This window comes from Lathyrus oleraceus, chromosome 3 (genome assembly GCF_024323335.1).
Source record: "Lathyrus oleraceus cultivar Zhongwan6 chromosome 3, CAAS_Psat_ZW6_1.0, whole genome shotgun sequence".
NCBI lineage: Eukaryota > Viridiplantae > Streptophyta > Magnoliopsida > Fabales > Fabaceae > Lathyrus > Lathyrus oleraceus.
Genome location: NC_066581.1, coordinates 361,255,537 through 361,281,901, shown reverse-complemented (window position 1 = coordinate 361,281,901; position 26,365 = coordinate 361,255,537). Strand labels below are relative to the sequence as shown.

Genomic DNA, 26,365 nt, shown 5'->3' with positions numbered 1-26,365 from the left:
GGCTCTCTAAATTAGCTTTCTTTTTCCTTTCTGAAATGTGCACTTGTTTAAGAAGGTAGATCTTTGAAACCTGAAGTTACTCCACACTTATTTGTTATGGCTTAAATGAGAATGAGATGGTAATAAGTAAATTTCAACTCATTTAGGCACTATATTCTAAATTTGTCTCTCTTATGGCACAAAACTGAGTTGAAAACAATTTATCTAAACTGAGAAGACAGTTTTGTACCCCTTAAAACAAGAAAAGCCTTTTCATCTCAGTTCGGTGTTTTACCATGTGCCGGATCAGGGACTTCATGTGACTGCTTATTTGGTCTAATTCACTGTTTTAGGGTTTGTGTTCTAGGTTCTTGGAATTCTGAGTAAATAGAGTAGAAAGCAAGTTGAACATTGTTTATTAATCATGTGGGTAGTTTTGCTATGAAAGCTAATGTCGGAATTTGTAAAAGTTTCGTTTTGGATTGTACCTGCACATGCCATTTTTGGTTATGCTACTTTAAATACAGTAGTGTACTCCGTCTGATACTGATGACAATGGCTGGTTATTGTAATGTTTTTAAGGTATGAAGCCACATACGTTGTGGTTAAGAAGCAACATACGTTGTGGTTATCATTGTTAGGGAAAATATGGTTACTCAAATGGTCTAGATTGTCTTTCAAAAATTAATTTTCGAAAATGTTTCCTTTTTGAAATTGGAGTTTGATAAAATGTTTGATGCAGCAGAAAAATATATAATCAACAAAAATATATAATCCAGGTGATTGTAAAGATGTCAGATATAACAACAAATTACTTAGATAATAGAGTTTGAATACGATAAATTACTAATCAATCAAGAGGTAATTAAGCTAACATCGATCGTCTGCGATAAGTATAATTCAAATTTATTTAATTGATAAAGATTATACAATCATAATGTCAAGAAGATTGTTCAATAACTTAGTCTAACACAGACTTAGTTTTACACAAGAAATAGTAGATAACCCGTGCGTACAAGAACTAGTAGGTAATTAGTGGATTTTTTTATCTAAATATCTCTAATTTTCAAAAAAAAATTCTAAAATAATTTCGATTTTAAAAAAATTCTTAATCTATCCTATTTTTAAGAGGAACTGTCAGATCAATTGGTGTCAGCTCCTAAACTTAGAGAGGAGACACCAATTGAATTGAATATAACACATGGTGATGTCAATTCAATTGACGCCCGTGCGTTATTTTGTAGAGGAGGCGCCAATTGGTATGTCGTCTTAGTGTAATGTGCAATTTTTTGTGTTATAAATAGAGGTTTTTTGTGAATCATTTTTCCACATCTCGTTTCATCATATTGCAAATATGTTTGGTGTTCGTCGCCGCTATGGAAAAGTGGTTTATTCGAGAGACAAACCTCCGATGTTGATGATTTTCTGGAACATCAGTAATTTCGATCAACTGAAGAGGGAGCTGGTTCGTTGGTTAGATGAAAAATATACCAGAAGAGAAAAAATTAGAAGTATTGAGAGTCTCGATAGTATATTTTGTTGGGTGCGAGTCAAAACTGATAAGGATGCTAGGGAAATGATGTTTGGACGCGATGACATAAGTTTGATTGTTGTAATCAGTTAAAAATATTCTGTTTTAAGTTTGCTTATGTTGTAGTGATGTTTGTTGTGAACTTTGTTGTAACAAAAAGATAATGATATATAAAAATTCAAGGTTACAAAAATTAAAAGGAGATATTATCTTATGATGCAGACGTTGCTCCTTGATTCAAACAATTGTTCTTATTAGTCCTGGTTGACGACATATACTACGTAATCTTATCATTTTATCAGTTGTATTCATTTCTGTTCTAATACGCGTGCTGTTTGGCCGTCCTTTTTTCTTTCTTCGCATCTCATCGTTGTGTCAAACTATGTCACTTTCATATGGAGGTCAATATTCCTCCATTGGTAGCACTAAGAAGATGGCGTCCCGAGACGCACACATTATGGTTTCCAACCGATGAATGTACCGTGACATTAGAAGACGTCTACATGCTATTGAGACTGCCTATTGAAGGTAAGACGGCAAATGGTAAAACCAACTATGCAAATTCAATTTACATGGACCTCTGGGATGCTGATTTGTTAGATGATAACTCGAGAGGTCAAGGTATACTCATTTCACGCCTTAAGGCATATTATAACAGTTTACAGTTAGATGAGAATTCTACTGAAGAGGCTTGAATAATAAAAATTAGGTGTTACATTATGCTTTTAATTAGTTCATTTTTATTTCCCGAAGGTAGTGATTCTAGTATGCATGTTATGTATTTACCTTTACTAAGACATGTAGATAGAATATGAAGTTATAGTTGGGGATCCGCTTGTCTGGCTTATCTTTATAGCTCTTTGTGTAAAAATTTACACAAAGACACATCTAACTTTTCTTGATGTGTTGTTTTGCTCCAAGCATGAGGTTGATCCAGACTACCGTCCCTAGTGCCCGTCAACAACAACTCTTTCACATTCCCGTATGCACAAAAGTAAGTTCTTAAAAATGGACTATATATACTTACTTTATCGATTATTATCCATAAGTAATATTTTTACCTTTATGGTGCAGATGGTCGGCACGTGATATGAGTTATAACAGATGTCTTAGACACTGTATTATCCAGTATCGCAATCTCTTGGATCACCTTCGACCGACAGATGTATGGCCATTAACCTAATTATTTCGTAATAATTTGTTAATTTCTTCTATCACATTTATAATCTAACATATGTTCACATTTCAGTTCATTTGGCGTCCATATCTAAATTTGGATCATGACCATGAAATCAACGAACAAGACGCCGACGTTTTGACTGCATGCACACCGATCATAAGATTCACCGTTGTGGAGATGTACAATAGTGATTGTGTTAAATTGCAGTTCGATGTACTTCAACACATCTCAAATTCCCTAGCAAACCTAGGAGAATGGAATCTACGCAAAGTTAACGACCAATGGAACTTTAACCCATTGCAAAGCTTCGCTAGATCTGAGTGTCGCAAATGGAAGCACCGCCATGACCATGTCTTAACTGACGTTGTGATGCCAACTAACGAAAAACCAAGTCGTAATTATATGGATTGGTACAGATCGGTTGGATTTGAGTCCATCGTCGAGGATATGTATCTATACGATCCACGCCAGGCAACTTACACACCAGAAGGCTCAACATCTAACCCCCAACAACATTGTCAGACCGACTACTCACAACCCCTTATCCGTCAAACTTTTCGTTCCACAAACACACAAACATACAACCCTAACATGTCATAAACCCAACCACAATACCAAGAGCATACCCTGTACCACCAACAACAACTAAATCATCATAAAGAGACCCAACATCGTTATGCACCGAACACATCACCCTACCATAGCCGCCTTAGCCAAAACACTCAATGATCATTTAACACCAATCGTCCTTCCTCCTACCATAGCCAAGAAGCCCAAACATCTCAAAACCAAAACCTTCAACAACTGTTAGTGTAAGCCCTAGAGGCCAATACTTTTGGTACTTGTATCGAATTATTTATTATTAATAAAAGGCTTTTTCTTTATTATGTTTGTTTAATAAAATCCCTAGAATAGTTAGTCCGTTTAATGTATCAAGTGTAACTTAATCATGAGATCACATTAAACATAAGGACATTATTCTTAAAGTATCCCTAGTCGAGCTTTTTTGTAAAGTGGGATAACATTAAAGCATTAAGACTATTATGTATATAGACCGATGATCACATCTCATGGATCATGGATAAGGAGTTATCAAGTCTTAAACATATGTATGAATATTAAGAGTAATATTTATATTGGATTGACCCTCTATGAGAATACTATATAGAATGTTATGCAAAGTGTCATAAGTTATTCTCATGGTGATAGTGGTGTATACCACCCTTCGACCTGAAACCACTATGGATCCTAGATGTAAAGTCGAATGCCTTATTGCTGATCAAACATTGTCCGTAACTGGATGACCATAAAGACAGTTGATGGGTACTCCACGAAGCATGCTGAGGGACATGAGTGACCTAGATAGAATTTGTCCATCCTGCGTAACAGGATAAATGTCTACGGGCCCAATATTGAACTGGACAAGGATGACACGGTATATGCCTTGTGTTCAATATAGACATATGGGCAAAAGGATAATTATACATATAAGTATTATCACAAAAGGATTTGTCAGATCACATGATATTTTCGTGTCTTGGGTAATAGTGATGTGTTGCTAGATATCGCTCACTATTTATTATGTTAAATACGTGATTTAATATAATTGCTAATGTCGCGAAAACCTACAGGGGCACACACAAAAGGACGAATTGATGAGAGATAAAGTAAATAAGGAACATCGTAAGGTACGATGCACTTAAGTGAATCGTAGAACATCGTAAGGTATGGTGTACTTAAGTAGAATACGAAATATGGTAAGGTACCACGCGCTTAAGTGATTTTGGTATATCCTAAGATATGGGCCACATACACTTAAGTGGGCTTTTTAGCTTACAACTCACACAAGTGGTTTTTATAAATAGAACCCTTGTGCAGAAGCATTTGTATATATGAAATTTTGTTTCTCTCTCTCTCTCTCTCTCTCTCTCTCTCTCTCACCTAAAGCCTTCATTCTTAGAAGCTAGCACTGAGATTGAAGGAATCCGTTCGAGTGGACTTAGTAGAGGCGTTGTCACCATTCAACGTTCATGATTGCTCCTTAGATCTGCATCAAAGGTTTCAATCGCCACAAGAGGTAACGATTCTATCACTGATCATGCACATTCGTAAGGATCACTAAAGGAGAAATTTTTAATTCCCGTTGCATTTTGGATCGCTATTCTCCTTCAGAACATACAAATACACGATGGAAGATGGATGTATGAACAATGAAAAATGAAGGAGGAAGATGAAGATTGGGAAAACACGAACCCTAAATGGTTTATAACACAGTAGCCAAGTCTTAACTTGAATGGTTGCATACCTGGCATGCCACCTCATCCATACTTAACATTTTCTCACCCTAACTAACGGAAGGGACCAAATACTTTAACGGAAAAGAAGTTAAGGTACCAATACGTAACGCTTTTTAGTTAGGGGACCAACACGAAACTTTGCTTAAAGTTAAGGGACCTAAGAACTAATTATGCCTAAAATATATATGAGGTAAAGTTAGACAAAATATACAAGATTCATAATATACAAGATTTATAATGGTTCAACTCATTCATCCTTACTAGAGTTTAATCCACTTTGCAATGATTTCACCATTGAAAGTTGTTGGGTCTTCCACTAGTATGAAAAGTTAATATAATATTTTTTTATACAATCAATAATCAACAATTTTGAAAACTACAAGCTAACGAATTGCTTTATCTAAACACAAGTCTAAATTGATTTTCCTTTTTGTTATAGCAGAACATTAAAGCTGCCAATCTTTTAAGATCTTCACTTGATTTTATCCAAAATATTGTTGGACACAAAAATTATGCTCCAAGCTTCCATTCTGTACAGACATTTACTTAGTCCTATCGATTTCTTGTTTGAGCTTTTGTTCTACTCAAGAATGATGGGAAACTCCCAACTTAGTTCTGTAACCACATTTACATAATTCTACCAAAGTCATAAATATAATATATATAACTCTCTTTCTCTTTGCTGGAAGTCAATATCCAAATATCATAGACATAACGCGATTCTTTATCCTGATACACACAACAAAACTTCAGTAAAAGAAAACATTAGCTTCCCTAATCTAACTTGGATCTACCACTCATATTCAATCTTTAGAGTTGAGTACCACAACAATGATTTATTGGTTCAAGATTGAAGATGATTATGGTTATCTAAACAATCTTACACGCCATAATCTAAATCTCACAAGATCAACATTTTAGAAAGTTTTTCATAAGGTCTAACAAGGAGAAAAAAGTGTTTGTGATTAGAAAAACACACTTGATTTTTTTCTCAAGATTTGTGAAGTATAGATTGATCTCACAAGTTCGTGAAGAAACTCAATCACAAATTTTCTTGAAGGTGTAAGAATGATTCACTCGTAGTATGTGTCTTGCGAATCCTAAGTATATTGGTTGATGAAAAATGACAAAAATGATTTATATAGGTGCTAAAGGTATGACACAAAAGGTGAGAGGAAAGGAACATTTAGTTGAGTTCAATCATATAGTTATGATTTGAATTAGGGGGATAAAATTACTTGAATAAAGGTGATAAAATATAGAAATGACATGTTTTTATTTGAATGCGACACATGTAATTTGAGTAAAGCAATTGCTTGATTTGAATAAAGCCTAATTTTCACAAGGTTTTTGGTCACGATTCGAGTTAACAAAATTCATGATTCAAGTCATGGTGTCTTCTAATTCGAGTCAGGAGGACTCTTGATCTGAATGGGCAATACAAAAACTATTTGCTAAATTCCAAATGCATTTTTTATTCAAATTAGAGATATCCTTGATTCGAATCAGAAATACATAGCAAAAATCATGATTTCTAATTGAAGTTCTGATTCGAATCAACCATATGCATGATTTAAATAATTCAAAAAACACATTGTTTTAAGTTTTCTAATTTGTGATCCAATGCACATAAATGTTGATTTTTAACTACTCCGTTAAAGACAAAAACACATTGAAATGGATCAAATTAATCTTATTGAATGAGAGTGTAAATACAAGGTACAATATACAATTAACAATCAAAATTACACACAAATTACAAAGCAAATAATCAAGTCACAGCTAGATGAATGAATGATACAAACAAACATCAAAATAACAAATGAAATAAAGTGGGAGGATTATATTGTTACTGACTTCAGTGTCCCTCTTTTTTATGTTTTGCAAATGTTAAATATTATTTGATTTGATTCCAATTATTTTACCAGCACGATTGTTTCACATTGTTCTCGAGCTTTCAAGCTCCATGCAATCAACACTTAATATGCATAAAACTACGATACATATCTCACAAATTTCTCCTTTTTTGACAAATATAAAAAAGAAAGAAGCAAAAAAAGCCACGATAAAACGCTCAAACGTAGATAGATCACAAAACATGAAGTCATATTGAAATACAGACAAAAAATTTCCCATATACGCAATTTCATACCAAATATAAGACAAATAAATACAAATATACGCAATTTTAGGAAATATAAAAACATAGAACGAGATAACATAAATGATAAACATAAACATACAACATGCTAAGATAAACAACAAAATAACAAAACGCCAGCAAATCAAATATACCAAAACGCCTATTAAAACTAATAGATCACAAAATACGATAAACACCTACTAAATATACAAAACATAATGTTAAAATAGAACCAAGATGCTATGCTATGACATGCATCCATGCTAAGATGGCATTGGGAAAATGGGGTTAAATGGGTCAGATGGAGCAGAGATATCTTTAAAGTTAAAAGTATAGCCAAATTAAGCAACAATGACCTCCTTGAGTGATTCAAACCGAGCAGCAAACCAATCTTGTCTTTCCTTGGTAGCTTCCTTTTGCATGGCTTCCCTTTGACGAGCTTCCTCTACAACCTTTTCTTCACGTGCTATCCGGAACTCTTCTCTTGCACGAGCTTCAGCGACTTCCACATCATACCTAGCAAATAGAAGAGCTTCTCTCGCCTGAGAATCAACAAGAACCCTAGAGACAACCATTTTGAGTGCCAGAGTCAACCCAAAAGAAGAATGAGCAGCAGACGTAGATATTGCATTCCATTTCACATTCCCTCTAGGGGATTCTTCATCTAGTGTATACTTGTCCTCATAAAGTCTGTAGAAATCATCATCAACTTCACTGCAGTCTTGTTGAACAACTCAGGACAATCAACCAAATCTGATCCTTTAGAGACAAATGCATTTATTTCCAAATTAATTGGGAAAAATAAGTGTAGAAGAGAGGTTTCCCCTGACATGCTTGTAGTTCAACATTTGATTAATAATTAACTTATCCAATTAACCTATGGATGGGTTATCAACATCCACACTAGGAACATGTCAGTGTCATCAGCTTTGGCAAAAATATTTGACTACTGGTACAAGATCTTCACAGTCACCCAATACATCATACGTATATCATACTTGAGTTAACTGATATGGGAATTCATCACGTCTAGATTCTCTTTGAAAACCGATTTAGAGATCAAAGTTATAAACCTTCTACACTTGAACTCTTTGATGTGGTTGGCAGGATTTACCTCAAGGATTTTATTTTCAAGACCAAATACCTCAACAAATTTATCAAAGGAGAAATCAATCTGCCTTTCTTTCAACACACATTATAATCCATTGGTCATTTGTAAAAAGGCATTAGAAAAGTTAATTGAAACTTTTCTTCAGCCTCTTTGGTGGTGTAGTATTATGGCTCATATGCTTTCTCGTCATACAACTCTATAAACTTCTTAAAATCATTATGAGACAACATGTGACTCACTTTTTAAATAGAAGAGGAGGGATCTAGAATGTTTTAATTTGAATCAGAAGTATGAGCATAAGGTAAAATGATGCAGACCTTGGACTTGGGCATGGAAGAATCGTTTGAAGGTTCCTTACGAGCCTTATTCTTGGTTTTGTGTTGCTTGGGAATTGGTGGAGGAAAGGAAAATTAGGCCAAAGGTCTCTTACCGTGTCACTTATAAGATGAATTACCTTGCATTTCCATGATGATTGGAAAAGGTTGGGAGAAATGAGATGAAGATGAATGAATGTTCTGAGATGAAATGAGATTAAAAAGAGTTTGAGTGAGGAAATGAAATTAAAAGGCGTGTCTTCAAAGAATACACAAGGGATTTTTCTAGAGATTTAAATTTGGATTCACCATTTTTTTAATCATGTGCAAAAAATATAAAATGAGTTTATTTCGGGATTGAAATTCAGATTCACCCCTTTTGCATCACCATAACTCACACCAAACTAATTGGTACGACTTATTATATGGAACTCAAACATATCAAAATGTTAATTCCAAGATTTATACAATTAATATTAGACATAAATTAAAATACATCAAAATGTACCTTGATTACATCCATGAAAATTAAATACTAACATTACACCCAAAAAAATGAGTCACCGCCTAAATCCATTGTAAGATAGAAAACTAAAATGCATCAAAAAATGTGTCACCACCTAAATCTATGTATGATTCAGTCTTTGACTTTTTCTTATTTGATTCTATTTCAATATCGTTCAATATGGTAAACTCTTCCATCTTATCCAAAAAAGTATCCTGCAAAATTTCAACTTCTTTTATGGAATGAGATGTTCACTCATGAGATGTTCATGGTATAGGGAAGGAAGCTTGAAAAATGCAAATGCATCCATCTGAAATCAATCTATTATGCTTAAGGATGGCAAAAAAAACTTGTATTCACCGCAGATAAAATTTGTCATAAATAAGAAACATGTAGCTTAATGGATATCCGCAGATAAAATGAATGAACATTTAAATATTCATTTTTAATGGATACAACTGTGGGTTTAATGATATTCGTGCATGCGAATATCTGTATCCGATAATAAATTATAAAAATTATTTAAATTCCTTAGTTTATTATACTCAGTGTTTTTATTTTCTAAAAAAAATTAGTCTTCTCATATTTTTTTTTGACATTTTCTTTAAAGAAAACCTTTCATATCCCATACAATTCCTATTTGGTTATTTCATATTTAAACTTCTTCTATACTCCATACCTCACTTTCACAATTTCATTGTCCAACCAACCATATTATCGTCCATTCTTCCACCATAATTCACAATCACAATATATTTCATTTGTTTTGATTAAAAATAAAATGTATGAATATTGTATGAATGTTATGTGATAATAATTTTTTGTGTTTTAAAGAGAAGCTGGAAATATTTATTTTCAAAAAATAATTTTATAAAAAAATATTATCCATGGATAGCTGTAAATATACGCGAGTACCTTAAAATCTGCAGATTACCCGCTCACCGGATACCCACATGTATATGGGACATATATAAATATCATATTTATCCAACGAGGTGGATATGCATATCAAACTATCCATCATATGAATATCTATTTGCATCCCTAATTATGCATTTAACTACAACCTAATATATCATAAGCAACCTATTTAGTTAATGGATGCATCATAAATAAAAAAGTAAGTAAATGAGAAACTTACCAAACATGAGAAGTGTACGATCTTCAATTGAATGGAGCTGAATAGAGGTTGAAAGATGTCCCAGGCTTGAATCCAATGGAGTAAAAAAACTTAAAAAATCATGGAAATGAAGTTTACTCACGAGTTTTGTTTTGGATTTTGGGTAACCTTTCAGAAATGAAAATAGGAAAGGAAAAGGAAAAGACATGGCGTGATGACTTAAATCAAATGCGTCCGAAGATTAATCTTCGTAAAAATTCCAGAGATTGAAATCCGAATTGTTTCAAGTCTGTTTTGACCCGATTCTTTTATTTGGGTGTGATGCGGGGAGGGTGTCCGAAATCAATCTCTATTTTTTTGCCTTTGCATTTTCCATTTAGCGTGTTTCGAAGAGCGTATGACATATTTTGGACGCATTCAAATTTTAAAAACTAAAATCTAAGGGTATTTTTGGTTTTTCATCGTGATTAAGCATGACAACGAGACATGTCAGAAGATAATTTTTTCTCTCCTAATTCCCCAAACAACCTCTGTTTTCCGCCTCAATCCCAAACAATCTCTGCTTTCTGCCTCAATCTCCAATAAGAATGGAGAATTAAAATGCAAGTCCGTCTCAAATCGGTTTGCATTGCCTCCATCTATTTAGTAAAATCAATTTTTTAATGAAAATATTTATTTTTTTAAAAACTAAATTATATTACAAATAATAAAATAAAACAATTTCAAAAAATTATATATATATATATATATATATATATATATATATATATATATATATTAAACAATAAATATAAATCAAAATACTAAAGTATCATTTATATTTAATATTTTAAATTATCAAAATTAAATAATATTATATAATAAAATAAAATGAAACTAATTCAAAATAATTATGAGAAAATGGATGATGTACTAACCGTCTAAATTTATATTGTCAATCAATGATGACCATGCATCCCGTCAAATCAGATTAAAAATTTTAAAATATTTATATGATATGAGAAAATGATATGTTTTATTGAATGATAGTATAAAATTTATTTATATTTCTATTAAATTTAATTGATATACACGGACAGTATAAAAGGATTTTACACCGTCAATTATTCTTATTCCTTGGATATTGAAATAAATTTGACTTTTATTTTAAAAAACTATAAAGTAAAGCAAACGGGTGATAATGATGAATCAACCGTATAAATTTTTTTATACTGATATTGCATAGTAATTAATATTTTCTTTATTAAAAAAAACTTAAAATCATACCTAAACTTAATCACTCGTCAAATTTAGATACGTACTTATTATATTGCCGTGCATAACCGTGATGTGTGACCAAACCTTTTTTCTCATTCCATGCAATCCAATTTCCTTTCTTAGGTTGCCAGCTGTCCCATCATGTGTCCCATGGGTCCACTTAACTGCTGAAATTCAAATTTATGCTCCCCTATTGTTGCCTTCGGCCGCCCTTCCTACCGTGCCGGCCTGGTATCTCCACGCACGCGGCAGCCTTCACCACCGTCCTCCGTGCCACGGCGCGCAGCTGACAACCACCTTACGAGTACTGCACTTCGCACCCACTAGCAGTTCAGTCCAGCTACATCCTTCATCTTTTCCATCCCCTGTTTAAGAAACTTCATTGGTAGGGTTTTGTCAAAGCTTGAATTTCCGATTTTTTTACATAGCTATAGTTATATTAAGGTGATTGATTGATTCTGAAATTGAGACTTTGAATAATATATTTGTGAAATAATTGTTAGGGTTTTTTAATATGGCCAACATTGGAGGTTCCTGTGTCTGAACTCTGAAATGTTTCTAGCATCAATTTATGAGTAAAATTTGTTTCTTATTCTTTAAAATTATTCCGTGTTCCGTTTATTCCATGGATCATTTTTGTGCTTTTGCTCTGAAGTGATTTGTTTAAGAGCAGGTTTGTTATTACTTGACAATCAACCATTATACGTTGCTTAAAAACTAATTTGGCATTGAAATCTCAATGATAGCAGGTAGGGCTATAAGTAAATGGGAGTGATCAAGGATGGCACGATCTCCGGGGTCCTACCAGAGCCTCATGGATTTCTGGTGCACTATCCTGGTTATCCATCCTCAGCCTCTCGCGCTATTGACACACTGGGTGGAACTCAAGGCATCCTTAAGGTACTTTGCAAGTTTTCTTAAAAAATATTATGATTCAGATATTTTTTTTATGCTGATTATAATTATGGCCATGCTTGTAATCTGTAGGCTCGCAGTTCACAATCAAACAGATTAGAGCTCAGGTTCCGCCCTGAAGACCCTTATTCTCATCCTGCATTTGGGGAGTGTCGTCCCACTAATGCTTTACTTCTGAAAATATCCAAGAAAAAAATTCCTGATGATGATGGTGCCAAAGCTTCTAATAACATGTGTGGAATGGAGCATGTGATGCAAGAAATTCCTGTAGAAAGTGAGCACGGAGCTGCTGATAAAGTAGATGAAAAGGAAAGTCTCTGTGCTGATATTGTTGCTCATGTTCCCGAGGCTTATTTCTTTGAAGGTTAGAATTTAGAAACTTGAAATGGAATTGATTTTGGTGATTTGATGTAGATTGATTACCTTTGTGCACCTCCTAAACAAATTTATGTTTTTATTTTTGCCAATTATGAAGGAATGGCCGATTACCAGTATGTTGTTCCTGTCCATGCGGATGTTGCAAAGAGGAAGAAGAGAAATTGGGCAGAACCAGAAGAAACACACTTAGGTGATTATTTTGTTTCATTGTTTCTGCTTCTTTGACTTAATTTTTGAAGTGTGTGTTTAATGGAAGTTTTACGAAGCTATTGATTTGTGTTTGTATTTTCTCTTAGCTAAGGGCAGTCGTATAGATGTGGATCATGAAGACATTATGATCATAGTGCCTCCGATTTTTTCTCCAAAAGACATGCCAGAAAACTTAGTGTATGTTTCTCAAACTGTCGTTTAGTGATCACTCACTTATTTAGAGAAAAATCATGGATGCTGCTATACCGTTTAAATCATTTAAGACCCATTCAAATATTTAAACAATGGAAGAGTCGTCTTGCCTACAGTTTTTGTGCCATGCCTTTATTTGTGAGACTTAACTTCATTTTATGTATTGTCCATACAGACATGTGTGTTCTGTATCATGGGGTATTTAGATGGTTATGCTAAATTCTGAACTAATGTATTCAGATATATTTGTATCGTCTCTCCACTGATGGTGGTAGGTTAGCCGTACTGTACTATGTTCAGTTATGTTATATTATCATATTATTATCTGCATTTGAAGTTTTATATTGTAACGTTTTCTTGGGTTACTTTGTAAAGTTTTGACTGGAAATTTCATCTTGCCTTAACTCCACTTTTCAGTTATTTATATTTTTTTTCCTATTTCAGCTTGAGACTACCTACCGTGTCAAGTTCAAAAAAGAAAGATGATCAGGAAATTGCACAGCCCCATTTTGAGGTAAATTTAGCTCAAATTAATATTATAATAGGATGTAGTGCAGGCATAAAATTCAATCCTTTGGGTTATATAAAACAATGGCTGTAAGGCGGTACATATTTTTCATAGCTGGATGACAATCAAAATAGATTTTACATAATTTTCATTTAGGTAGCATTGGTCATATACACCTGGTGGGATAAGACATAGCTGTTTTTGTGGCATCAGTCATGTAATATTAATAGAAAGAAAACTTACATGTTGCAATATTTTGCGCAGATCGACAGGGAGCCAGTTCTTGCACTTGATTTTCACATTAAAGATATCCTACTCTCAATTAGTAGAACCATTGTGTTTAAAGCTTTCTGAGGCTGAAAAGTTCTATTTGATTATATTACGCATATTTTTGTTTTCGCCTGTGTGGAAGTAAGATTCTTTTTGCTTAACTTCGCTCATGTTTTATATATCTGAATCCATGATCAAACATGTTGTGAGTTTTTTAATTATAAAATATTAGCTTTCCAGTTGCTCCACAGTTTTCTATTAAAAAGCATTTGAATTACACGTGTAGAAAATAGCTTTGCTCAATTGTCACTCTTTTTTTGTGTATAAAAGTATTAGTTTTATTAATGCCAAAAAATATTACTTGCTCTCTTGGTGATTTTCCAAATTTATATATTTGAATGATCCCAGCACTAAAATAAGAAAAATTACTTGCTACTAATTTTTTCATTTTCATTTCTATAAACTGTCATGAGTTTTCTGTGTTGATGTGTATTTCACTTTAGAAAGGAAAATATCTTGAGACATATTGCAACAAAATTGCACTTTTGTGGTTTTGGTTTTACTTAACTGTCTTACAAATTCCTAAAAAAGTGAATTGGGAGGAATACATACCACAAGGCTCAGATCAGTGGGAGTCACAAATGGCCGTATCTAGATTGTTTGATGAGAAACCTATATGGTGCAAAAACTCACTTACTGAACGCCTGCTCGATAAGGGCTTAAGCTTTTCACATGGCATGTTAAGAAGGTGACTTGTGCAAATTCTGCTGATTAGCTTTCAAATTTTCTAGAATTTAATTGCTTGACCTTGATAATAAAGTGACCTTCCAATCCCTCTGGCAGGCTTCTATCTAGAATTGCTTACTACTTTTCGAGCGGACCATTTCTAAGGTTCTGGATAAAGAAAGGATACGATCCACGCAAAGATCCTGATTCTCGCATGTAAGACTTAGTCCTGATTTTTAAATAATCTATTGGGTTTCACTTCAATCATACATTTGCACTCAGCCTGTTTGGGTCACATAATATACAGATTAATTTTTTAATAGATGATGTAGCATTAGCAAATATTGTCTGTACTTAGTTTTATACTAGTTTCTAAACACATGTACCATTGAATACTAAACCTACATGGCCACAATCCAAACATCCCTCATTGGAGTGTATTTAATTTATTGAACTTGTTTAAATTTTTGGTTTTGCAGTTATCAAATGTTATTCTAGTGCACACATAGATCAATGATGGGGGTTGCAATGATGTTAGAATAACACATGATTCTCATGTATATCGTGTATATCTTCTTGTAGTTGATAGGTATTGTGATATGTAGCATTAGCAAATATTGTCTGTACTTATTATAGTTTTCTATACACATGTACTATTGAATACTAAACCCACATGGCCATAATCCGAACATGTCTCATTGGAGTATATTTAATCTATTGAAGTTGTTTATATTTTTGATTTTGCAGTTATCAAAGAATTGATTATCGGGTACCAGTCCCATTGAGAAGTTACCTTGATACTCACTCGGCCAATAAGTAAGTCATTTTGTTCAGTTTATTTCTTGCTTTACAGAGCAAACTAGTTAAGTGTATTTTGGAAAGTAACTCTACATGTGTATATGCATAGGAAAATAAATAAATATTAGCAACGTACAATGATACACGTAGACAGACACAAGTGTAGAGAAATATATCTTGGAACCCATTACAATCTCAGTTAAATTTCTTTGCAGATTTCCAAGTTCATATAACAAAACTAGTTGCCATTATGATTTTTATTGTACATTTTGTGTTGTGTTCTCATTTTTAAGGGTATCATTTCATGCAGATTGGAACATAGATGGGGTGATATATGTGCCTTCCGTGCTTTCCCTTACAAGTTCCAGACATCTTTACAGTTCTTTGAGCTTGTTGATGATTATATTCAATCTGAAATAAATAAGCCTCCAATGCAGGCAACTTGCACAGTAAGATTTTCTTATGAATTATTATCTTTCGGCTTATGTCGGCATATTCATTTGTTTTTAAATTTCATGTATTGATTTATTGTAAGAAATTCCATTAATTATCCAAGTTGTATCTTACATTCTATTTTTGCAGTTCGAATCTGGGTGGTTCTCACTCCGAAAGATCAATTGTATTAGACAACTTCTTATGGTGAGATACCTATCAATATTTCCCAGCAAGCTACTTACAAGTTTACTCAAGACTGCTACTTACAAGTTTGAGAAGATGAAGAGGGAGTGCAATAGGATCTCTATGAAGCTTGATGGAGTGGAACCCCAGCAAGCTAATACAGGTTATTTTACCTTACTAAAAATTGTTATATGTTGGCATGGTAAATGAATTTTTTTGTTGAACAACGAATGATAAAACCATTTGTATCGGAAACAAAGGCTTGGAAGAAAGTGAAGAGCCCGACAATGTTGAGGATGAGGACAGGGAGGCAGCTGAGGCTAATGATAGCGAGGAGGAGGAATCGGAAGAAGAACTTGATCTGGTAATTCTTATCTATGTTTTTCAGATTATTATTATTTTTTTGTTTTTAAAAGGGTTTGTGTTATAAATGGTTTTCAAAAACGGTAGTTTCTAATTTATGTTGTTGGCTTGTGTAGATCGGAGATACTGAAATGCCTCTGCCGTCTCCTTCTCGTATCCTTTTCTATTTGAACTAAGTTGTTTAACATTGTTTAATCATGTATCTTCATGACATTTTGATTGCTAAGTTTGTTGTTAGGTTTCCTCAAATATGATGGAAACTGGAAAGGCTTTCTGGAACTTTGAATTCCTTAATAATTTTCAGGTCTGAATATTTCAATGACCCACTTACAGGATCTGTTTGGTAGCTTTCCACCTGATGAAATTGACGGCAACAAAGCGCCGGAAAATGGTAGTGAAGAAGAATACCAGATATACGAGGAAGATAGTGACAACTACTCAGAAGAATGATTGCTGACTTTTAGAAATTATAAGTATCATACAATACAGATTCTTTCTGGAATTGTACCTGGAGATTTTGCTGTTTAGTTTAGAGGACCATAAACATGTCTTTGAGGCAAGCTTTAATGTTTGTTGAAGTTATATAATGATGGTGGTTATTATCTAGTTTCTTTTTGAATATTTTGGTTCTAAAATTTCTAAACTTAATGTCGATTAGGTGATAGGTCTTCTATAGAGTTTTGACTTAATTGTAGCCTTGTAGTCTAATAGAGATTTCTTCAGAAGGTTGATTTTATTGTTTTTAGAATTAATTTTCTAATAAGGTTAATGTAAGAATTAAATTGATGCTTATAGCTTCAGGAATCAAATTTTAATATTTTGCCAATTTCATTATTAACTGTGGTTGGTGGTGACCAGAGTGATGTTTGACAGTTGTCAGGTTAGAGATCATAGGTGGATAGAGGAAATAGAAGGTGATGGTCGGTGATGGTTGGCGGTAATTGTCGATGGTGGTTGGAGGATTGGTTAGTGATGATAGTGGTGTCTTGATTTGAAAATAAAAATTGAAATTTAAAACTATTTTTTTTCAATAGAATTTACTTTAAAATTAGGTAAAAAACTAAATTAATTCTATTTGTATTAGAATTTAATTGAAATGTATTAACAATATAAAATGATTTTATACAATAAGTTAATGTTGGATTTTGGGATAATTTTGATTTTTATTCTAATTATCTATAATTTTTTTTTAAGAATAATAGTAAATTTAAGTAGAAATGATAATTATAAACAATATTATAAAATATGATTAAAAATAAATATTATTCAAATTTATATTAGATAAATTAATTATTTTAGTTTTTTACAAAATCAATCATTTTATAAGAGATAATACAATTTTAAAATATTTATTCAATCTTATTTATTAAACTCCTTTAATATTTTTCACATATTTAAAAAAATAATTGATAAATTTTTATTATTTAATATTTATATCAGTAGTAAAATTATTATCGTTTATAATAATAATATTTTTTTAAATAAATATATTTGAATCAATAATATATTATTTTTTTATATATAAATAAATATTTTTGATATTATTTATAAAATATTTGAATCAATAATAAAGTTGTTTCCGTATATAAATAATATTTTTTTTCTTATATAAATATTACTTTTGTTTTGACAATAAATATTTTTAAATTTGTTTTTACAATAAATATTTTTAGACTGACATATAATTTTCACGCGTATTTGTCTTTAAATATAATAAAAATAAAATTACTTATAAAAAAAACTATTATTTTTAAAAGAAATAAATCAGTGTTTATAATTTTTGTATATATAAAACATTTATATATATATATATATATATATATATATATATATATATATATATATATATATATATATATATATATATATATATATATATATATATATATATATTATATATATATATATAGATATATATATATATATATATATATATATATATATATATATAATATATATATATATATATATATATATATATATATATATATATATATATATATATATATATATATATATATATATATATATATATATATATATATATATATATATATATATATATATATATATATATATATATATATATATATATATATATATATATATATATATATATATATATATATATATATATATATATATATATATATATATATATATATATATATATATATAATTTTGTTTTAGAATTATTTACAAAAGTATTTGAATGAGCCTAAATGTGTCCCGTTATTATTTAATGGATCGTTAATTTTATATTCATGTTATAATTGTTTTAATTTATTATCTTTATACCTATTTTTATTTTATAATTTTACAGTATTTATTTTTAATATATTACTACAATTAAAAATAAATTTATAATTTATAATAATATTAATTAAAGAGAATGCTAGAATATGCTGGAGTATTTGTTATTGATCAAGTATATTGATTTTTTCAATATTTATAAAAAATAAAGTCGTAGTTTTTCTATTTAGGAAAATAAAATCGTTTTAGAAATATTTGTATCAACAATACACAATATTAAATTATCTACTCAGTTTCTTATTATAAGTTCCTTAATTTGTTTCAAATTTTTTAGAAAAATAATGGATAAATTTCTATTTTTTAATATTTGAATAAATAATTTCATTTTTCTTATTTTATATAATTAAAGAATAAAATAAAATCATTTAATTGGAACATAGGAGTTATCATAGTAAGTATCAAGATTGAATTTTAAAAAATTTATTAAAATTATAAAATAAATATAGAGATTTGGTATCATGGTATAAGTGAAATCATAAATTTTAATTAAAAGCTATTTAACATTGTTATTAAATCATAAAGTTTAGTTAAGTTTGAAGAATAGTACATTGCAAACATAAGTTTGAAGAATAATCTATATAGTATATACTGTTCCCGCACTTGATAGTTTAATTACCACATATAATTTGACATTAGAAATAGCTTGACAGGAAAGACAACAAAAATTGTTTTTCTTATAATATAGTTTTATGCAAGTTAGAAAGGTTTTGTTTCATAGATTAATTTAAAATATGAATTTAGAGTATATTGGGAGATTAGTGGGATCCATTTTAAAGGTTTGATAGTTGGTATGGATATTTAGGACCGTAAATTACCTATGAGAGATGTCAACAGGTTCCATTATGTTAACTATGGAAAAGGTTCTTGCAATGATTATTGGTGATTTTGGCTTGTTATTTTCAAAGTCTAAGCTATTGTGTTTTTCCTTATAGTTATAGTTGCATCAATTAAACTTATATGAATTGGTGATAGGTGCACTTTTATGTACTCCTTCATATCAGGGTTAACTATACACATAATAAATAAACAATCTGAGATAATTATTACAAAATGAGAGGATTTTGATGGCTTTCATTCTAGTGTGTTTGCTAATTTTTAATCATAAATAGTTAACCAATTTTCAATATTTTTCCACTACTTTAAAGTATCATTGACAATAGTATCAAACAGTTGATACCGGAGATTCTTCGCATGGTAGCTTTAACTTCTAGATCACTTTTTATATGGGCAACATTAGGCACATTATTTTTGCCTCTCTTTTCACATATCTTAGATAAAATAAGCTCACTTATATGTATAAACTTGTCTCATATCAATTTCAAATAGTTTTTTTTTTCTTACAATATTATTTTAATTTAATTCATTCTTTAACTTAATATAACTTTTAAAATCTAGTCATTTGTCTTTCTAAAACAACTATTTTAGCTATTATCACTTGGTCATAAAATTTTAATTTTATTAATATTAAAAATTCATTTTTATCAAATGAGCTAAGTAAGTTGATACTGCTATTAATAATGATTATTTAATTTTATTGATTTAAATTGATTTATTAATAATAATTGAGTGAATATTAAAGACTGTTTCTCCAAAGTCTACTTCACCAGAATCAATACCCTTTTTTTTTAAGAGGTGGAAAAACTCAGAGCCATGGTGGTTAGACTTGGAAAGGAAAAGGAAGATCTATAATTTGAACTCAACAAGATAATCGGAGAAAATATGGTTCTCAAAAGGAAGAGAAACCATAGGAAGGAACTTTTGAAGGAAAGTCGTAAGAAGAACAAAGTTGAGCAAGATCTTAAGGAAAAAGTCTTGGAATGTCTAGATCAAGTTGATAGTGGATTGGGCTCACTCCATGATCAATTAGATAAAGCTAAAAGAGTTGGGCAAGAGTGGAAGCGTTTGTGGAATTTAACCACTGAGCAAAAGAAGGAGGAAAGGGAGACACTCGAAGCCTAGATCTGAGAACTGGAGGAGCAACTACGAGACTCTGAAGCCAAAGTGGAACATGAACGACGCCTTAAGGAACAAGCCCAGAGAGCCTCTCAAATCTGTCCTAGGGCCTGGAAAGAGAAGTGTGATGAAATGAAGACTAACAAAGAGTTAACAGGTTATTGGAAAGAACAATATAAGTCTCTAAAGAGCCAAAGCATGGGCTGGCTAAATGAGAGAGAAGATTTGAATGGGGTATTGGACACATATGAACACACCATTAACCTTCTGCAACCAACTGTTGTTACCTACCGTACGAAGCTGACTAACCTCACAGAGTTCTACAACAGTGTGGCCATGGATCAACCATGGAGACTGGATAACGCTTTAGAGGACATGGATGAGAACAACACCCATCCTTCAGTTTGTCACCTTATTTTGCTTGTGCGAGAATGATGCGAAGATTCAAGGACGAGCTGAAAGACCTCAAAGAGCGAGTTGCTAAGAAGAGTCTTTGATTGTTGGCTTTGTACTATTCTTGTAATATTTCCAATTATTTATTTTTCCTAATATTTTTTACCCACTCAAGTGTTGTACTCGGTACTTTTGGTTTCATTTGAATGAATGGGTGTTGCCTTTTGCATCAACTTATGACCTTTGTCTTCTGTTCTATTCATATTACTCTCAAATACGTGCTAACAACTGTTGAAGTTTATAAGGATCCCTAAAAATAAAACAAAAACAAAAATTCATAAAAATGCATACATACATACATTCATACATCTCTTTAAATAAAAACTCATCCGGTGTTTTTCCACAGTCATTCCATATTGAGTCCTTAATACCACTACAACACTCGAGGCAACGCTCGCCAAAGGATGGTCGATCAAGAACAAGAAATATAAAAAATGAGATCAAAACTCGAGGACCCGCGAGGAAATGTGGGTCAAATCACGAAGATGCTTCAAGTTATCAAGTTGGACACTCAAACAAAGGCCGTCTAAGAGATCTCCAGTCCTACCCTGAAGCCCCAACCTGCCAAAATTGTGCCTACCACATGGCCTACTTATGGTCTACCTCCCGGATTCACGCCCGCGTTTGAAGGTGCCCCAAGTGTTATGCAGTCCATGCAACAGGCAGTTCCTTTACCTTTCGCCACTGAGGCGCACCCTATGATTTTATACTATCGCTGCATCAATCGTTCATACGCATATGCAACCATATTTTGAAGATCAACATCAGATCTACCATGCTCTAGAATCTTCTGATGAAGAGGATAAAAGACATGAGGACATAAAAGGGCATGAAGGAGAACTTCCAGATTCTCGAAAAAAGATTAAGGGCAATGGAAGGCGACAAAGTCTTTGGTGTTGATGCCAGAAAAATGTGCTTGGTATCCGGTCTTGTGATTCTCGCAAAATTCAAGACCCCTAACTTGGATAAGTACGAGGTCCATTCATGCCCCAAAAGTAATTTCATTATGTACTATCAGAAAATGACTGCACACGTCGAGGATGATAAACTTATGATACATTGTTTCCAAGATAGCTTGAAGGGTTCCCCCTCTAAGTGGTACTTAAGCCTTGATCAAAGCATAATTTGTTGTTTCCAAGAATTATCTGACACTTTCACCCAGTACTACAAATATAACATGGATATGGCTCCGGATAAGAGGCAGTTGCTTAGCATGTCCTAGAGAGACAATGAGCCTTTCAAGGAATATGCACAGTGGTGGAGAGAGGTGGCCTCGTAAGTTGAACCACCCCTTGATGAGAAGGAGTTGACAAATTGGTTCATGGATACTGTAAAGCTTATGTTTTATGAAATAATGGTGAGTAGCGTATCGACAAGTTTCCCCAACTTAATTTATGTGGGTATCAAGGTTAAGCTTGGACTGAAAAATGGAAAAATGATAACCACCACTGAAACGTCCAATAATAATACCAAGAAGTTTGTTAGAGATTTTCAGAAGAAAAAGGAAGGTGAGACAAATGTTGTATCTGTCGGTCGAAGAAGAAGTCACTCGTGGAAGAAGCAGTAACAACAAGTCGCCCAACAACAACCAACTTATCTTGCGCAGTATGTCCAACAACCGTATGTGGCAACAGTCACACCAGATTTCAACCAACCATAAGTTCTTGTCTACCATCCTGTTCAATAAGCGCCAGTCTATCAATATACTCAGGGTGATCCCGCATGCCAACAAGCTCCTGTGGCACTAGCTTACCAACAATCGAAAGTTCAAGCTCCTCATCAAAATGCTCCAAATCAGAATAGAGGATAAAAGGGTAGGCCTCATTTCTTTCCAATCCCCATGACGTACACTTAGCTATATCCTTCTTTGTTGCAAAAAGGGGCTAGTGGTTCCTAGACCTTTGGGTCCTCCACCTGATCCTCTACCTCCATGGTGCAACCCAAATGCTCAATGTCTTTTCCATGAGGGTTCTCCTGGACATGATTTTGTGGATTGTTATGCTTTGGAGCATATAGTGTGATAATTGGTTGAAAAGAAGATCCTTTCATTAAGAGATATGAAACCCAATGTCAAGAGTAACCATTTTCCCACACATGGTGTTGTTAATGCCATTGAAGAAGTATCTGATGTTGATGTGATTAGAAATGTTGAAGATATAAAAAGTCATTTGCTAGCATTCCATACAAGATTGGTGGAAGATGGTGTGTTTAGTGTTTGTCATAAGGATTGTGAAGAATGTGCCATTCTTCCAAGAGGATGCAAGATGGTGCAAAAAGATATCCAAGATCTAATGAACCAAGGAGTGTCGAAAGTCAGTAGCCTCATGAAGAAGGAAGAAGTAGCGATAATTGAGCCTTGTTTCAATTTACCATAACCAGTTGGGATAACTTATCATAGAAAGGATGTTGTTCAGTCAACTAGACATTTATCGCCTGTGGTAGTCTATATGCCTAGTCCTTTCCCATATGAGAATACCAAGGCAGTACCATGGAAGTATGACATAACTGTTATTGGTAAAGAGCCTGAAGATGTTGAACATGAGAAAATCTTAGAAGTTGTTGGGGCCGAAGTTACAAACATCATAGGAACGAATATAATGACCCGTAGTGGTCGAATTTATACTCCCGATTTCAATGTGACCTCTCACACACCAACGAAGGAAACTAAAATTGCAGTTCCTGCTAAAGAGTATGAAACTGTGCAATCTGGTGAAGCTGTTGAATTTTTAAAAATGATAAATAAAAGCGTTTGCAAGGTAGTCGATCAGCTGCATCAAACTCCATCAAAGATATCTATTGTGTTATCGCTACTGAACTCCCAAGCTCATAGTGAGGCTCTTCTAAAGGTGCTTTCACAAGCTCATGTTACTCAGGATATAACTGTTGGCAAATTCAATGGAGTGATTGCTAATATCACAACTTGCAACACTTTAAGCTTCAACAATGAAGAGTTTCCTAAGGATGGACGTAATCATAATCGTTCCTTTCATGAGTCCGTAAAGTGCAAAGAGGATGCTCTAGCTAGAGTATTCGTTGATATAGGATCTTCACTAAATGTCATGCCGAAGAGGGCACTTGCTAAGTTGTCCTACCAAGGGTCACAAATGAAACCCAGTGCACTAGTGGTGGAAGCGTTCGATGGGTCCTGGAGGACAGTAACTCAGGAGGTAGAACTTCCAATCCAAATCGGCACGCATGAGTTCCCAATCACTTTTCAAGTCATGGATATTAATCCTGGTTATATATGTCTTTTGGCATGCCCATGGATACATGTTATTGGGGCAGTGACTTCTACTTTGCACCAGAAAATGAAGTTTGTCGTCAACAACAAGCTCGTCATTATCTCAGGCAAAGATGATTTCATCATCAATCATCTCTCCTCCTTCAAATACATCGAGGTTGATGAGGATGCCTTGAAAACTTATTTCTAGGCACTCGAGATAACCAATGCCACATTTGTGGAAGTGAAGGACCTGCTGAGAAGGTCAATTTGTCATTTGCATCTTTGAAGAGCGCAAAATCAGCAGTTGAAAGTGGAGGCATTACAGGTTGGGGGAAAGTCATTGACATCAGCGAGAAGAAGGGTCGTTTAGGTTTAGGGTACAAGCCTTTTGCTAAGAAAGGAACCCTGGTCCCTACAAAGGACCGCATACGAAGCATCTAGGAAGTGTTCCTCAACACATGCTATGTCTATGGAGATCAAGTCGGTGCAATTGAAGACGGCGTGGAAGATGAAGAAGTGCCAAATCTGGTGTACTAGTGTGAAGCAACTTTGACAAATTGGGAGGCAATTGAGATCCCTGAAGTTATTCTTATGTCAAAGTAATTATGTTTTCCTTTATTTTTCAAAATCCTTATCTCTGCACAAGACTAATGGGTCATGTTGTAGGGCCCATTTTCATTTTCAAAAAATATCATTATGATGAATAAAAGGCATCTTGTTCAAACTCTCATTATTCATTTTTTGTTTTTCTTTTCTGAAAATGACAATCTTTTCAAAAACTACAAAAATATTTTTCTTTCTTTTGCATTTTATTTTCCATTTTTTCTAAGAAAGCAATCATTCAAAAACATGTAGAATAATAAATAAACCTGTTGAACCCGATGGGCCTACTACTTCCTATAACTTTGAATTCCCCATCTACCAAGTGAAAGAGAAGAGTGAGGAAGATTATGACATCCCAGAAGAAATGGCAAGGCTGCTTGAGCACGAGTCCAATGCCCTTCAGTCACATTAAGAGCCGATGAAGACGATCAACTTTGGCACAGAGGAAGATAAGAAAGAGGTCAAAGTTGGGACTACACTTGGGGCAAGCATCAAGGAAAGATTGATAAAGCTGCTACAAGATTATGTTGATGTGTTCACATGGTCGTACAAGAATATGCCATGTCTAGACGCCGACATTATTATCCACAAGTTGCCCCTTCAAAATGACTTCCCACCAGTGAATCAAAATCTCCGAAGAACAAAACCTGACATGGCTCTGAAGATTTGTGATGAGGTCAAACATCAATTCAATGTTGGTTTCCTAGCAGTTGAAAAGTACCCTCAATAGGTAGCTAACATCGTGCCCGTGCCTAAAAATGATGGCAAGGTCAGAATGTGTGTCAATTATAAGGATTTGAAGAAAGCTAGTTCAAAAGACGACTTCCCTCTGCCACATACCGACACTCTGGTAGACAACACTTCTAAGTTCGTTGTCTTCTTATTCTTAGATGGATTCTCAGGTTATTAGCAGATCAAGATGGCTCCAGAAGATATGGAAAAGACCATGTTCATTACCCCTTGGGGAACGTTTTTCTATGAAGTCATGCCATTCGATCTCAAGAACACAGGAGCAACTTACCAGAGATCGATGGTCACCCTTTTACATGATATGATGCACAAGGAAATTGAGGTTTATGTTGATGACATGATCGCTAAATCTCAAATTGAAGAGGATCATATAAACCACTTGCATAAGCTATTTAAGTGTCTCCTAAAATTCCGACTACGATTGAACCCTACTAAATTCACTTTTGGTGTTTGATTAGGAAAGTTGATTGGTTTCATCGCTAGTCAACGAGGAATTGAGGTAGATCTCGATAAGGTTAGAGCAATACAAAACATGTCTGTTCCACATACCGAGAAAGAGGTCAGAGGATTCCTTGGATGATTTAACTACATCTCCAGGTTTATCTCCCATATGATTGTTATGTGTGAGCCTATATTCAAGTTGTTTTGAAAAGAT

General features: G+C 33.1%; 1 protein-coding gene across 2 annotated transcripts; it reads left to right on the top strand.

The window, feature by feature from the left end:
• Nucleotides 1-11,514: 11,514 nt before the first annotated feature.
• LOC127127685 (uncharacterized) lies at nucleotides 11,515-17,036 on the top strand. Of its 2 annotated transcripts, none has more exons than XM_051056932.1 (15): nucleotides 11,515-11,822; nucleotides 12,187-12,337; nucleotides 12,425-12,716; nucleotides 12,828-12,920; nucleotides 13,027-13,117; nucleotides 13,577-13,646; nucleotides 13,905-13,948; nucleotides 14,488-14,658; nucleotides 14,754-14,852; nucleotides 15,384-15,452; nucleotides 15,745-15,883; nucleotides 16,017-16,215; nucleotides 16,313-16,416; nucleotides 16,532-16,568; nucleotides 16,720-17,036. In XM_051056932.1, the coding sequence occupies exons 2-15, from the start codon at nucleotides 12,203-12,205 to the stop codon at nucleotides 16,863-16,865; spliced, it is 1,689 nt and encodes a 562-aa protein (XP_050912889.1). In that variant the 5' UTR covers nucleotides 11,515-11,822; nucleotides 12,187-12,202; the 3' UTR covers nucleotides 16,866-17,036. The 2 variants fall into 2 exon arrangements, with proteins under 2 accessions (XP_050912889.1, XP_050912890.1); XM_051056933.1 differs by having other exon boundaries at nucleotides 12,184-12,337.
• The last annotated feature ends 9,329 nt before the right edge of the window (nucleotides 17,037-26,365 follow it).

Coding starts and splice junctions, on each gene's coding strand:
- LOC127127685 (XM_051056932.1), top strand. CDS start 12,203: ATGGGAGTGATCAAGGATGGCACGATCTCCGGGGTCCTACCAGAGCCT. Junction 13,949..14,487: donor CTTGATTTTCACATTAAAGA/TATCCTACTCTC, acceptor AACTGTCTTACA/AATTCCTAAAAAAGTGAATT. Junction 14,659..14,753: donor TCACATGGCATGTTAAGAAG/GTGACTTGTGCA, acceptor TCCCTCTGGCAG/GCTTCTATCTAGAATTGCTT.